At 38.5% G+C, this 15,463-nt stretch overlaps 1 protein-coding gene across 1 annotated transcript; it reads left to right on the top strand.

Annotated features, from left to right (window-relative positions):
• The first annotated feature begins 306 nt into the window (after positions 1-306).
• On the top strand, positions 307-13,602 carry ferry3 (FERRY endosomal RAB5 effector complex subunit 3). The gene is made up of 14 exons (XM_026312321.1): positions 307-418; positions 1,178-1,366; positions 2,124-2,269; positions 3,619-3,800; positions 5,480-5,579; positions 6,059-6,183; positions 7,159-7,265; positions 7,412-7,609; positions 7,986-8,114; positions 8,815-8,883; positions 9,034-9,236; positions 11,467-11,524; positions 12,077-12,144; positions 13,306-13,602. The coding sequence occupies exons 2-14, from the start codon at positions 1,186-1,188 to the stop codon at positions 13,396-13,398; spliced, it is 1,659 nt and encodes a 552-aa protein (XP_026168106.1). The 5' UTR covers positions 307-418; positions 1,178-1,185; the 3' UTR covers positions 13,399-13,602.
• The last annotated feature ends 1,861 nt before the right edge of the window (positions 13,603-15,463 follow it).

Below are 15,463 nucleotides of genomic sequence, written 5' to 3' on the forward strand. Positions count from 1 at the left end.
TTCCCATCAAAACACGAGTGTTAGTCCACAGCTTCGGAGTTTTTTTTGCTGTTAAATAGATCCAAAACCAAGTCATTGTTCATCCACGCATCAACCACCCATCTCTGTCCAGCAGGGGGAGGTAGTGTCCAAAGAAACAGCTCTTGTCAATGAAGCTTTGCCTTCAATAGATTCGCGACTTTGTCAAACTGCGTCGTAATTAAACGAGTACTAAATGAATAAAAACAACAAATGCCGCTAATTTATTAAGCCTTTAAAACACACAAGGGCTCCTGTGATGCTCACTTAAAAACATGTCCCCGAAGTAGACGAACTAGACGAAAGTGCTTTTGTTGTGACACAGTGCAGCGGTCAGCTGACGGAAGCAAACCGGAGTGCTCACCGTGCAGCAGGAAATACTGTGCTCATTCAAACTCAGGTAAATATACATGTTCGCCGAATAAATCAAGACGTTTCCCAGCTAGATATGTCCACCACAGTGTGTCTGTCTGTTGCTTTTCTAACCTCCTTCTTCTGTGCTAGCTGCTCTGCTAGCTAATGCGGAGCTAACTCTCCATAGACTGAAACAAACACAGAGCAGTGTTTACAGTCACTTATTAAACATGCTGACTTTAGCCAACACCAAACACGCGTCCTCTGATAGCCAGACTGTATTAGGTCTTAATGAAGAAGCTCGTACTGTTGTACTGTATGGAAGTGCTGCTTTTTCTGCGGGGTCAGTAGGCTGATATTGGTCATTTCATCACTATGCGTATTGTTATGTCTGTACGTGTATAGTTAAATCCTTGCACTCATACTCCAATAGTTCACACATTGTATGTATTGCATGTATAAAAATGTAATTATGTTTCTATTCTTTTTTTCAATATTTCTTTTTGGTTTTCCTTTCTTCATTTTAAACCTCCTATCTTCCTTTCTTCAAAAGTTTAACTTTTAAAATGTCTTATGCATAGAGAGAGTTTAGTGAATCAGTCAAATTCCTTGTTTGTGTGCACAAACTTGGCCCATAAAGATGATTTGAATTCATAAATTTAAAGATAATGACAGTGATGTAGATATGAAAGGCTTCACTGCATTTCCACTAGATGCTCATATTTTACCAAATGCATTATTTCTACACAGACACTTTAAATATATCTGCTTCAGTGATGTTTTACTGTGGTCTCTTATTTTTCAGCATTGAGCATGAAGAAGAACAAAGGAAAAGCCAGCAGCACTGCTGAGAAGGAGTTTGTGTTTGAGTTCAGGGCAGGAAAACACAACTGTGTCCTCAAAGTCCCTCTTCAGTTTCCCGTTCAAGAGAACATTAGTGACCTTCATGGACGGCTCATGCTGCTACACAAAATACCCTGCTACATAGAAAATGGTGAGATAGCTGAAAAAAAAATAGGCCAAGGTTTCAGAACTTGTATTTTTGCTGTTATCCTGTTTATGAGTGGTGCAAATGAAGTTCCAATGTTTTGGCACACTTGTTTCTCTTCCCTTACAGAGACTGACAGACCCTAACTGCTAACTTCTTTCCAACATTGATGACCTCAACAAAAAACTTTTAACTTGGGGAGCTTGCCAGGAGTGTACTATTCCTGGGAAAATACCCTCCTGTCTTACACAATCTAGAGCATATTGTAAATAGAAAACTGCACTTAATATGATGGCGACATCTAAAACAGTACTTATTAGTTTTTGTCTTTAATTTAGTTGCTTAGTTGTTTTGTTTAAAGTTACATATGTTGTTTCATCCATCCTTCATTCTTAGGTCTAAATTCCTGTAGCAGTACTGTATGCAGGAATTTTGGAAATGGCAACAGGATCATTATTATTTTTGGGATATTTAAACTGGTCTCCAACTATCATCTCTCTATGATCCTCCTAAAACTGTTTACACTGTGAGACAAGAAACATCAGATTGAGTTTGTTTGAACTGAATCTAGTGAAGTGATTTCTCACCAGATGCCTTCCTGGGAAAGAGACAGTATTGTCAGCAATCATGCTGACAGTTTGACACTTAAAACAGATGGAACAGATTCAGCCCATTGGTTTTTGCATTGTACTGCTTAGCTTACACAGAAATGAAAACATTTTGAAATGACTGTTTTTTGCTGTGTGTGCATCTCTTCCTCTAGAGCTAAAAACCTCACTTCTCAACTTCATTGAAAAGGAAACCATCCTGGATTATGACAGAGAGGCAGAACTGGCCCTGCAGAGACTCACAACAGGAGATGTAGATGTAAACCAGCTCACTAAAGCATGGACCAGGTCGTATATTGAGGTGAAAACACATTTTAATATGTTTTGGCACCTAAAAACTAATAACAGTATTTCTAATAGTTACTCATTAATAACAGCATAAACTCTCATATTGTTATTTGTAAACATAGGCTATAAGGATCAAACTGCTCTTTTGCAGTTAACCTTCCCCCGTGGTACATCGTGATTTGATTTTATAAGACAGTGCCACTCCCTACTGTGTAAAATCAATATTTACTATTACTATTATTAATAATTTAATTAATTGAATACTCCTATTAATAATAATGTGGGCAACATGCTTTATTTTTAGAAGGTGTTTCAAAAAATTAATTTCAGATGCTGGCTGCTTAACACACCCTGATCATATATCCACTACTCAGTGTTTGTGTAGTAGCACAGCAGAGTGTGTCGGAAGTGCCTTGAGTGCTCCCGCTAACTCCAGGGCAGTCATGGACCATTAAAGTAATTTAAACGCAAGTAGTGCTGTGTGTCTGGGAATTGATTATTCATGAGTAATGGAGGAATAAACCTCATTACATAAATCAGTGTGATGCGTTTAATGTCTCGATTAGTCATTAGACTTCCCAGAGATCCAATATGTGGTGGTGGTTTCAGGTATTTTAGAATAGAGTCATCATTTTTAAAAAGAAAAAAATGGATCAATACAAGACAAACAGCCTAGTAGACATAGAGTCATCTTGTGGTTTTTTTAATTGAGTTAAGTGTGGCCTGCTTATTGACACATTTCATGTCTCATGTCTGTAGATGGTCAGTAAGAGACATTAGTTTTTACACTTCCAAGTTCAGGAGTTTAAACTCCTTTGTTACTTGCTCAGGCATTTACAAAAAGATATTGGGGCACAGTGGCACTTGGACATTTAGGACTGGCTACGTGTTAACATTTTACTGCTGTCAAACAGAAATACACATGGAAGCTCTCCAAAGCCCATCATGTTGGTGGCCTAAAGATTCCTGAGCCTGTATAAATAGAATAGTTTCAGATTCTCAATACTGTTCTGTTGCTTTTCTAATTATGGATCTCCGACTCCCCTAGTTTATCAAGAGGAGCAAAACATTCAGAATGTTGTTTCACACAGTACCACAAAAGGAGTAGTTTTTGGATCTCTATACCAACAGGTGCATAGGAGAAGCAATAGTACAGAACAAAAATTGACTCATGATGCCTGATGAAGGTTTCTTGACTATGTAAGAAATTCATCTGTTGAGAGTATGCACAAGTTGATTTTTCTTGTACTCTGTAGAAACCCTGCAGTGTTGTCATTACATTATTTTGTCTCCATTTCATAGCCACTTAGAATTATAAACGTTTGTTGTCAGTGGCCATTTTAAACTCTGTCACTGTTTCAGACTACACTGGAACATGCTAACCCTGAAGAGCCCAGTTGGGATGAGGACTTTGCAGATGTTTACCATGAGCTGATCCACTCCCCAGCCTCAGACACCCTACTTAATCTGGAGCACAACTACTTTGTTAGTATCTCTGAGCTTATCAGTGAAAGGGACATGGAGATAAAGAAGCTTCAGGAGAGGTTGGTATTAGATAATTTCTCCTGGATTACCTGCATGTACTGAAATTTTCTCCATCTTTTTTTTGTAAATTCACTTAGTGTCTGGCTAGTGCTGTATGCTTCCGGTGTTGTCACACTCAGAAGTTTGGTTCATTTGGCCTGGGCTAAGTAAAAACATAATACCATAGTGGCTGAAGTTTACCCAGACCTTTTATTAATTAGCATGAAGCCACATGAACTGAAAGGTGACACATACTTATTGGAGAATTGTGGAGATGTCCTGATGTCATTAGCAATATTAAATTTTGGTGAGTGTTAGCAAGTTATTAGCAATACATTAGTGCACATTACATATCCAGCCACTCCACTGAGGTATCCAGCCACACCGGGGCCTGACATGATCCACACCTACTGGCTACAGAAACTAACTACACTCCATGAGCGCCCCGGCAGCTCAAATGACACAGCTTCTAATGGATGGGACTCACCCAGAGTGGCTAACTGAAGGCAGGACAATCCTGATCCTGAAAGACCTCCAAAAGGAATGGGTAAGGACACCAGGGGAGCAAAACATCAACTACTGCTAGATAAAGCAGTCACTAGAGACTGTAAGACCAGACAGACCAACCTGTGCACCGCCTGGATTGACTACAAGAAAGCCTACCACTCAATGCCTAACATATGGATCCTGGGATGCCTGGAGCTATACAACATCAATAGGACTCTAAGAACCTTCATAAGGAACTCAATGGGGCTGTGGAAAACAACCCTAGTGGCCAACCTCAAGCCGATTGCACAAGTCTCCATCAAGTGCAGCATCTAGGAGATGCTCTGGCCCCGCTGCTGTTCTGCATAGGCCTGAACCCCCTCAGCCAGATCATCACTAAGACTGGTTTTGGATATCGATTACGAAATGGAATAACCATCAGCCACCTCCTGTACATGGACGACATCAAGCTGTATGCCAGGAATGAGTGAGACATCGACTCACTGATCCACACCACCAGGATATACAGCAACGACATTGGAATGTCATTCGGACTGGACAAGTGTTGTCGAATGATAATGAAGTGAGGGAAGGTTGTCAGGACTGAAGGAACTGAACTTCCAGAAGCAGATGTTGAGGGAAGCTACAAGTACCCTGGAATCCCACAGGAAAATGGGAACCTAGAAGAAGCCACAAGGAAAGCTGCCACAGCCAAATACCTACAGAGTGTAAGACAAGTCTTAAGAAGTCAGCTGAATGGGAAGAACAAGGTCCAAGTCATCAACACCTACGCCCTGCCGGTCATCAGATACCGTGCTAGCATAATAAGCTCTCAGTCCAGAAGAGCGCACTGCTAGGAACAGCTAAGATACTGCGAAGAACCCTCAAACTCCCAGGCCTCTGGTAGAGGACCCGAGATTGAGAAAGACACACACACCACCCATAGGGGTGGAAAGGGATTTTTAAAATTTTTTTTATGCTATCTTCTCTGTATAAAGCTCGCAAAGACATAACTAAGTGTTATGAGTTAAAAGCATAAGTAGACCTTTTTGTCATTTTTGTCTTCCTGTTTTTAAGCCATCCAAGTTATGGTTTTCTTAATTTGTTGGATGATATTTTAGTCATCTGACATGAATTTGAACTTGCTGTAAATAACAAATATCTCTGATATTTATAGGTTGTATAAATGATGATAAACCTTTGTGTCTACCAGGCAAGCAGCTGAAATGGACAAAGTGATGCATGAGCTGGGAAATACTTTGAGTGACCAAGATGTAAATGCAGTGGCATCACAGCATTTTGATGCACAGCAGGTAAAAAAAAAGTGCTGTGTAGACTGAAGGTGGTGTTAACACCCAATTCAAAGGCAATTTTAATTCAACTGGTTTGTGTTATCTGGTTTCATAGATAGATACAGCTGAGTGTCATCTGTATCACATTAGTAATTAATAGAGTGCTTCCTAATAACATTGCTCAAGAGAAGCATTATAAGGTGAAGAGAATTGGTCCTAGCAAAGAACCTTGTGTAACTCCGTAACTAATTTTTGTGTGCGCAGAAGGTTTATCATGAACATACACAAACTGGAATCTGTTTGATAAATAACATTGGAACCACTTTAACGCTGTTCCTTTGATCTCAATCACATACTTCAGTCCCTATAATAAGATGCTGTACTCAATAGTGTCAAATGCAGCACTAAGGTCTAGCAGGACAAGTACATAGATGATCCATTATCTCCTGTTCCTGTTATGTTAAAGTCTCTCACTATCTGACAATGTCTTCTTCAAACAGGTACTGGAGAATAAGTGGGCCAGTGAGCTGAAGCAAGTAACTTGCATTCAGAAACAGGAGTACCAAGAGTGGGTCATCAAGCTGCACCAGGACCTGCAGAAATCCAACAACACCAGCATAATAAAGTGAGTTTTCTGTGTGTACTCTGTTTAACATATTGTATTTGTACACTGTACCTTAAAAACCCAGCATCATCTTTGTATGTGTACACATATCTAATTCCTCTAACCTTACTTCTCACCCACCCAAACAGCAATTTTCAGTTCTATCATAATCCCACCGGGTCTTTAAAATCTGAAGGTAAAGTATAGTTGATTAAAGACAATGAACACTGGTTTCCGGTGCTTAGGTGTTTACTTCTAAGTAGAAAAAGAAAAGCTGCAGTGCAGACATGAATAAATGTAATCTGCAAATGCAGCACTTTGTAGTTGGATTATCAGACGGGAGTGGCAGAGTGGCACATCTTTATCCACAGTGAGCCTTCTCCACAGAGGCCTGGGCTTGCCTAGGCTAAAAGTCCAGTTTAAGTTTCTTTGTACAATAATTAAGCAGAAAAACACATAACAATAAAAAGTACAGTGACAAAATAGGGTGTTTAAAGGAGAAAGATGTAGAAAATTCTAATAATGATGCAGCAATGCAATTACAGCACAGTGACGGTTTAAATTCAAATCTTTCCGTTTTTTCCTGCGTATATTGGATATTTCATCAAAACACAAAAACCACCAGGACCTTTATGCCAAGAGCTTGTCCGACTGTTGTGCTGACTCTGCAAAATGTTTTCTTGATGCATATCATTATCTTGTTGTGTGTAGGTGGAACTTTAGGTTTCTACATCCACAATATTAACACTTTAATATACATTATTAGTTTAAAGAAAGGTAAATAGTCAAAGAAAATCTGCACAGAAACCAGATGGGATTTGAATACCTTTGATTTTGTTTTTTTTTTTGATAAAGAGTTTCTTAATAAAGCTGAGGTTTGTGTAATTGCATTGTGCATTACATTAATGTCTGTATTTAATTTGTGTTTTTTTTTTTTTCTGGGGATAGAACTCTTCAAGTCATTTCTTTTTGCTTTGTTTTATGATTGATTTTCAGTGAGGAGATTAAGGTGCAGCCCAGCCAGCTGTTGGAGCTTGCAGATACTGGAGCCAGGATGTTTGAGGAGCAGCCTCAGCTGGAGGAGAGCTTCACAATACACCTAGGTGATTGCCCTGTTTTTTAGCCTTCATACAGATACATCGTTGATGGCTGACAATTCAGTAAGCATGCTTTTGGCAGTCTAAGTAGGTAAATAGTTCTGTTAAACATGTCTATGTGTCTTTGTGTATTTGCCATTTTCTTTGACCAGGAGCACAGCTGAAAACGATGCACAACCTGCGGCTGGTCCGGGCAGATGTGCTGGATTTCTGTAAACACCGGCGACATGGCAGTAGTGGTGCAAAGCTGCGGAGGCTGCAGACGGCCCTTTCGCTCTACTCTTCGTCACTCTGTGGTCTGGTGTTGTTGGTCGACAACAGGGTCAATTCCTACAGTGGCATCAAGAGAGGTTAGGGGACATAAATTATGAAAATGAATTTTTTGGTGATCTTTATTTTTTACTACATGCAAAATGTGGCATTGTTTTGTGCAATTAAAAGCATTTCTTCTTCTGCTGGCACCATGTTTACATTTTCTCCAGCAACTCTGGTAGTATTATTCTTATGTTTTTTCTACTCATGGCTCACTCTGATTGTCTCTCACCTTTACTGGGAGAATTACACTTTCATTTCACATCAGTGTCATTGTTTAAAGACATGGCACTTCAATCAAGTATGTATTGATTTTTCTTTTTAAGTAGGAGTGTGGACATGTGCTCTGGCTGGATTTCAATTAGTTAATGGTAGTAGTTTGATGCGCTTTTCATCCCTGTGTTCACAACCCAGACTTTGCAACTGTGGCAAAGGAGTGTACAGACTTCCACTTTCCCTGTCTGGAGTCGCAGCTGGAAGAGGTGCAGCAGGTGGTGCTCTATGCCAGAGCTCAGCGGAGCAGCAAGCAGAAGGACCAACCTGGTTAGACTTCTAGCTGCTCTGTGTCATTGCAACCGTAGCTGTAGCATAGACAGAACATTTAAAGAGGATTAGCAAAGAGAAGTACAAGCTTTGTGGAGCTGAGGGTTACATTTCTTTCGTCCAAGATGTACATTACACTAGCTACTGACCTGGACAGACACGACTGAAAAAATGTTACTATTCAATAACAGCCAGTATACTTTTTAAGTCAGCTACACAATTTAAATAATGTTTAACTAATATTTTTATCTATTGCCCTTTTTGGCAGTTCCCTATTCTCAAGTTTCTGTACCATCTTTGTGTGTTTTCCTCTCAGAATGTACTCAGTCTTGGGTGGATCTCTAATATACAGGATTTGTTATTTTGCAAGACAAGAAAGAGCAACTTTTTCTCTTATTTTGACACCAGAAACATTCAAATTCTTCAAGAGAATGAGCTGAAGAGGAGTACAGCTGTACACATGCTTGTTGGGGAATGTCAGTGACATGCCAGCAGTATGAGGAATAAGAAGACACTTTACATCACTGCTAATATGTTGACAATGAAACTGTGGGTACTTATTAGAGTATGTTGAATGGTTTGTGGAGTAGAACTATATACAGAAACACTCCATTCAAGCCTTTCAAGGGATGTGCAGCTGATGTTGCCTTTAAGCATTCTTATGTCTCCTTTTTATTCATTTATTTTTATTTTTTTATAGATATTCCAAGGAATGGAGGTGATGACAAGAGCAAAAATGTTGAAAGAAATCCCTCTAACATCTTACCAGGTAATGGTTGTCAATATATTTTTCACAGGAACAAATTAAGAGAGCAGAAATACAGATTTATTGATCCCACTTGTTTCAGGAGTGTCATTTTCAGTAGAATATATAATTTTTTTACGCACACACTTTTACCTGCCTTCTCTTTTCCTCAAGGTGAGTTCTACATCTCGCGGCACTCCAACCTGTCGGAGGTTCATGTCGTCTTCCACCTGTGTGTAGATGACAATGTCCGCTCAGGGAACATCACAGCACGGGATCCAGCGATCATGGGCCTGAGAAACATCCTAAAGGTGTGCTGCACACATGACATCACCACTGTCACTGTCCCTCTGCTGCTGGTCCACGACATGTCAGAGGTAAGATTAACTGCCAGTGCTGCCAGTGCTTATATGTGATGTAAAGTTAGTTTGAAGTTTGCAGAAAGTCCCAGGACAGATCAGCTTAAGGAGCAGACAGACAGTTTCAAAATAGGAACTATAGTAATCACAACTCTTAACATGGGTTACTGAGGTTTTCCAACACAACTTTACAAAAGGTAAATGTTTGAGTTGGACTGAGGAGTTATTTAGTGTTTAACAAACACTTCAACAGATTAGGGAAGGTTTACAGTGTAACCATGACTGCTGAATTGCTCTGTATTTGATGATCCTACAAACCTTTGTGGAGTTTTTCTTGAAGTGACTAGAACTCCTGATAGATTAGTACAGGGATTTAGGTATTAGTAAATGTGTTGTGGGGGTATATCAACGGATACCCCCACAACAACGGATGGGAACCACTGGCTCAGTGTTCTATACATTTTTGCATACATTTCACTTATTTACTGTGTATATCATGAGCGGTCCAATAATACAAAAATGCCAAGAAATAATGATTAAATGTGTGAAATGTAATTTCTCATAATTCTTTGTGCTTTATGTGACTTGATTCAGCTACAAAACATTACCTCAGTAGTTATGTATTCAGTCTTCAGGTTCAGCTCTTGAACCGTCATTAGCATTCCTATTAGCATATTCTTCTATTCTGTTTGGTTTTGTACTTCTGTGGTAAGCTTAAGTAGTTTAGTGACTGTAAAGAAAAATGGCCACACAAGTTTTCATGGTATTAATTTTTGCCATTTCATTTTACCTCTTAATAAATGCACTGTAACCTCAGCTGCAATCTGCGGTAGAAAGTCAGTCTTTTCTTTTTACATCATGCTTCTGAATGTGTACAGCAGCACTCCGTTGGGGAGAGTAACAGAGAAAGCCTTCAATGTGATGAACTGAAGCTGAATTAAACTGAGTTTAGGCCAATATCTGCTCAGAATAAGGAAGAATTTTCTTTTATACCTGGAAATTTGAAAGTTTTTTTTAGATGATGGTAATGAATGTAATTGGGATTTTCTTTGAACCTGAATAGCAGTTCCTTCTTAGTTCTGAAACATAAAATTAAAAGAACATTAGATTAGTGAGAATCCTGTAAGATCTGTCTGGAATGTACTCATGCTACAACATGCAATGCAATTTTTTGTCTTATGTCTAAAAAAGAGTCTGTGTTTACAAAACCAAAATTTTAAACTTTTGAAGTCTCATGAACCAAAGGATCTGTAATTGATAGGTTGTGTGATCATATCAAAACTTTCAATCCCTCATCTTTTTTTGTCTTGTTTTCCATTTGGGAGAAATGATCACCTGTTTGTACAAGCCTATTCTTGTGTTTTGGCATTAAAACAACTGGCATAGTTTGTCTAGATGAATTTCAGACTGCGATGAAAATATAACAAGGCACTGCCTTCTCTTATTTTTAGATGTTTTTCCTTTGAGAGCATTTGGAGTTTGAGGAAAGAATAATTGGTCATTGATACTAAAATACATGTTTAAATGTTCCATTTGTTTTCCTGATTGTCAGAAATGTCTTTTCTTGCCTCAGTTGCTTGACTAAGACAAACAGCTGCATTTAGTGCTCCTGTGAGCAGCAACTACTAAATTAGCTCCACACCACACAATAACAACACTCATAAAGTAAAACTCTGTAATATACTCGAGGGCAAACCAGTTGTGGCTGACACAGTTGACATGCAGAATGTAAAAAAAAAATAAACAGTGTATCATCATATTATTTGTTAACATGACTTGGTTCTTATGCCGAACACACAGATTGAGCTGTTTTATTAATCTGAGCACAAAATTTATAGTCATTTTTTAACAAAATAGAACATAGAAAATACTGGTGTAAATGATGAATGAATGATTGGTTCTAACCCATACAGAGTGAATTAATAATTGAACTGCTTTACCTGTATCAGAATCATAAAAAACTCTGGCAGGTACATAAAGAGGTTGATAAACAGAACAAGAAACAATGATTATACCTTCATTTGCTGGTCTGATTGAAGCTGTCTGTAAAGTAACCATGATTTATGAAGTTTAAATTCATGTCATTTTAATGATTTTTTTTTTTTATTTCCTTGCCAGTTTTCAGAATCAGTCTTTGTGCCAACAGACTGACAAGTGGTTGTCATGTTTTATTCTTTTATGGAGTTATGCACCACATTTGTAAACACAACAAACTAAACAACTAATGTCTCTTCTCATCCCTCCCCAGGAGATGACCATACCGTGGTGTCTTAAGAGAGCCGAGCTGGTATTCAAATGTGTCAAAGGTAACATGGAAGTTTTAAATTGTATGGAGTTAAATACTTATTTGTAGAGAGCAAAGGCATTTCTGTCGAGATGCAGTTTTTCCACCTGAAGGAAAGATCTATAAAAATCAAACTATTCAGCTACATAAAACATGCATTAGAATTAGGACTTGCTTCTGTTTGCCTAGTGTTACAGAGTAAAGGCTTCTTTTTTGTTCTGTAATGCTCTTTTAAAGTAGCAGACATGTCAGTGTACCCACTGACAGTATTGTAAATATACCATAATGCAATGCAGATCAAAAATGTAATGTGCTCTTACTGTACTCTTTTGTCTTGGTCTGAAAGCATTTACTGTTTCTGGGTATTTTTTGTCATTCTGGAAAATGTGAAAAATCCCAAACCAAAACAAAAATAGACAGGACAGGTTGGGGGAAAGTAAATGCACAAAATGACATAATTACAAAACTTCAAAAAACAAAATAATAACTAGAATGCACTGAACATTATGTACTGATATTTTACAGTGGAAGTGTTTGTTAAATACCACTTGCATTCGATCCGTTTTATTTTCAGGCTTCATGATGGAGATGGCCTCATGGGATGGAGGTATATCACGCACAGTTCAGTTTCTGGTGCCAAAGGTGAGAACAGAATGTATTACCAATATTTTTGGTGTCACGAATTATGGTTAATATAACACACAGTAATCTTTTGAGTTATTGCCTCTCAGCAAACTGTTATGTTAATTCAACACGTGTATATTTAAGGACTTGCATATATACATCACAATAGCCACACCTGGCCTTGCAGTGTATGCTTTTAAATGCAGGCGGAGAATAGACACTGCTTGAAAGGCGTGTGATAAATCACAGATTAAAGAGCTTTAGGTTCTCTTGAGCAGTGTTTACACTGCTGTGATAAAAGAGAGCTCCGAGGCTCATGCATAAATAGTAACTGTGTGATAAGCAGTAGGATTTACATGCAGCTTTCCAAAGCTGAAACATAATCTTGAGTTTACTTGGAAATTAGGTCTCATGTTACACCTTAATATATATTATAAATAAGTGGATCTTGCTTTATAAAGAGGAGAAATATTGCAGCTGGGCTTTGCAGAATGGTTTTCTGTCTTTTGTTAAAGTAACTATGACCTCATTACTTGATGAAGCATGGCTGATTTTTTTTTTTTGGACTAAGCATCAGTTGTATATGTGGTTTGTCAGGACGGCAGCCTGTAGCATGAACACATGTTGACAGGTTAAGATGAAAAATCCTGAGGCATCGAAGGACTCCAACTGTATTGGCTTCCTGTCTGCTACATGCTCAGACACTATTCAAAATAACACCTACTGAAACAACATTGTTTTCTACACCTCAAAGAGACGCAGCTAAATATATGCTCTAGGCCTGTGGTTGAATGATGTGTGTGTGTGTGTGTCAGACTCTGTTTCTGCTTAAAGAATAATACTTAACATTCTTATTTGACGGGTGACAATGCTTAAAGTGACACAGTATGTTTCCCTGTTAAAGTCACAGCTGTGAGGGCTCAGCATCTTGACTACTGATCCCTCAGGAGAAAAAAAACCCTGTGATCTTGATCTAAAGGGCGCTACAAGGGCTGTTAACACTTGGCTGTACATATACAATCCAGATGTATTTATGTTTTTATGGGGACATGGAAAAAATGTTTAAATGTGGCACCAATGTGGGGGAAAAAAAGATCTGTACACATTTTCACTCCACACTCAGTCCGTTCTTGCTCTCTAATCCTGGCTGTCTCTTTGTGTATCTCCTTGTATTGACAGAGTATCTCGGAGGAGATGTTCTACCAGTTGAGCAACATGCTGCCTCAGATCTTCCGTGTCTCCTCCACCTTAACTCTCACCTCAAAGCACTGATAGATGGAGATGCACCAAACTGCATCCATGTGGCATTCAGACTAACTTACAGATGCATTTATATTAGCAGCACTGATTTGGTATATTTCTTTTACTGTTAGGAACTGAAATGGAGATTTTGTGAAATAGCACATATCTCCCACTCACTTTTTAACGTTCTGTTATGGTGGCATTTTAACACTTTTGGAACAGGTGCAAAAAGGATTTTAAATGTAAAGGGATGTTTTTTTTATGCAGTTGATGAGCCTTGTAATTTTTGCATCTGCTAAAGGTACTGTGCTTTAAATACTTGTCCCTGAAAGTGGACTAGAGTCAGTGGCTCACCAAAGCAGATGCTGCACTTCTTATTTGAAGTCTTTGGGGTGCAGTTCTGGTGACATAGTTTTAGGACATCATGACTTAAGCCACCGGTGCTGCAAATGTTCCAGTTTTCCTTTAAAGCTGCACTACATAACTTTCCGCATGTTCAAGCTTCAACATAAGAGCAGCTGGTAAAGCGCTGGTGAGGTTGTTTCAGTTAGCTAGTACAGAGTGAAAATGTCACCAATCAAGCAGATGATATGAAGATGAAGACAAATGATTGTTTACTGAAGTTATGAGTTAGATGCATTAAGCACTGGCAAATGGACAATTTCTCAATTGCAGAATTATCAGCCATGGTAAATATGAAAATGTTATTCCTACACATTACCATACAAATAGATATATTTATATTATTAATTATAATAATATGTTGATTATAAAAAAAACACACAAATCGAAACGTTAATTTTCAAATTTGAGGTTCCTGCAGACATATTACATCTGTTAAAGGTTCATAAATCAGCCATGATGAATGATACTCATACTCATGCTCTGTGAGATTTACTAGTCTAATCCCATGGGTAATTGGCTTCATATTTGAGGGTTGGATCTTCCAGTGAGAAATGATGTGTACTTGGCTCTTCTTGTTCAGTTGCTGCTGAAATGAGCTATGTGCAGGTGTTTTTATACTGCATTGCAGTGAATTGTAGCAAGGATCACTCTGTGTGTGCGCGAGTGTGTGCGCGAGTGTGTGTGTGTGTGCGTGCGTGCGTGCGTGCACTCCCCTCTACCTCTGTTAACAGCAGATGGCACTGTTCCTAGACAAAGATGTGAAAAGGGTAAAGATTTAATGAATTTCTATATATTAAATTTAATCCCAAGCCATTTTAGTCCACATTCATCATGAGCAAGTACAGCATTGATAGCCTTTTTCTCCACTGGCAAATCTGTTCAGCACTTGAAACTACTCAGGTGTGCATTCTGTATACTCTCTGTATATGTTTACTTTTTTTTTTTGTTTATTAAAACATCAATTCTTCATGAAAACATTCACAGGCACGTTTGAGATGTTGAATAATTACGTTTTTCTTCACCCACAGTTTTATATACTGTTTATGGTTTATCCTCAGGAATATAATCTCTCTGACGTTAATAACTTTAATAACTTTGGAGTTGCTCGTCCACCTCATGGTGGCCTGTAAGCCATTTCAGACAGATAAATCATTTTAGCCTGCCAGATAAGTTCTCCACAGCCACGTTCAGTGATGGTATTACACTGATGAAAAGAGTTGCAATCAAAGCTAGTTGCATTCTGTTTTTTCAAGATAAACATAGCCAGTGACCAAGAGAGTTATGAGCTTTTCTAATAGCTTCATGATGAAATCTGCAACTGTCTTTTTATATGCTGCTATGATGAGAACCCACAAAACTGTAAAAATATATTGCTGAGTGTTTGACGTTCTTGTGATTAGTCTCAGTGGCCTGCAGTGTTGGGTTACCTTAGGCTGAGAGCACAGGGTGTCCATTCAGCATGATAGTCCCATCTCACCCTCCTCACCCAGTGCTCTGCATATTTCTGTTAATATTCAGAAAAGGATTCACTGACTAGACTTGAAAATGCAAATATACAAATACAGGCAACACTTTTCCTTGGAGTCTTTCCATATACGAAGTTACATGTGGAAGTACCTCGTATAACCTGCTTTGACAGTAGTGAAACCTAAGGCGCTTCTTTAGTCAAACCAGCATAGGGTACAAGTAC

This window comes from Mastacembelus armatus, chromosome 6 (assembly GCF_900324485.2).
Source record: "Mastacembelus armatus chromosome 6, fMasArm1.2, whole genome shotgun sequence".
In the NCBI taxonomy this organism is placed as follows: domain Eukaryota; kingdom Metazoa; phylum Chordata; class Actinopteri; order Synbranchiformes; family Mastacembelidae; genus Mastacembelus; species Mastacembelus armatus.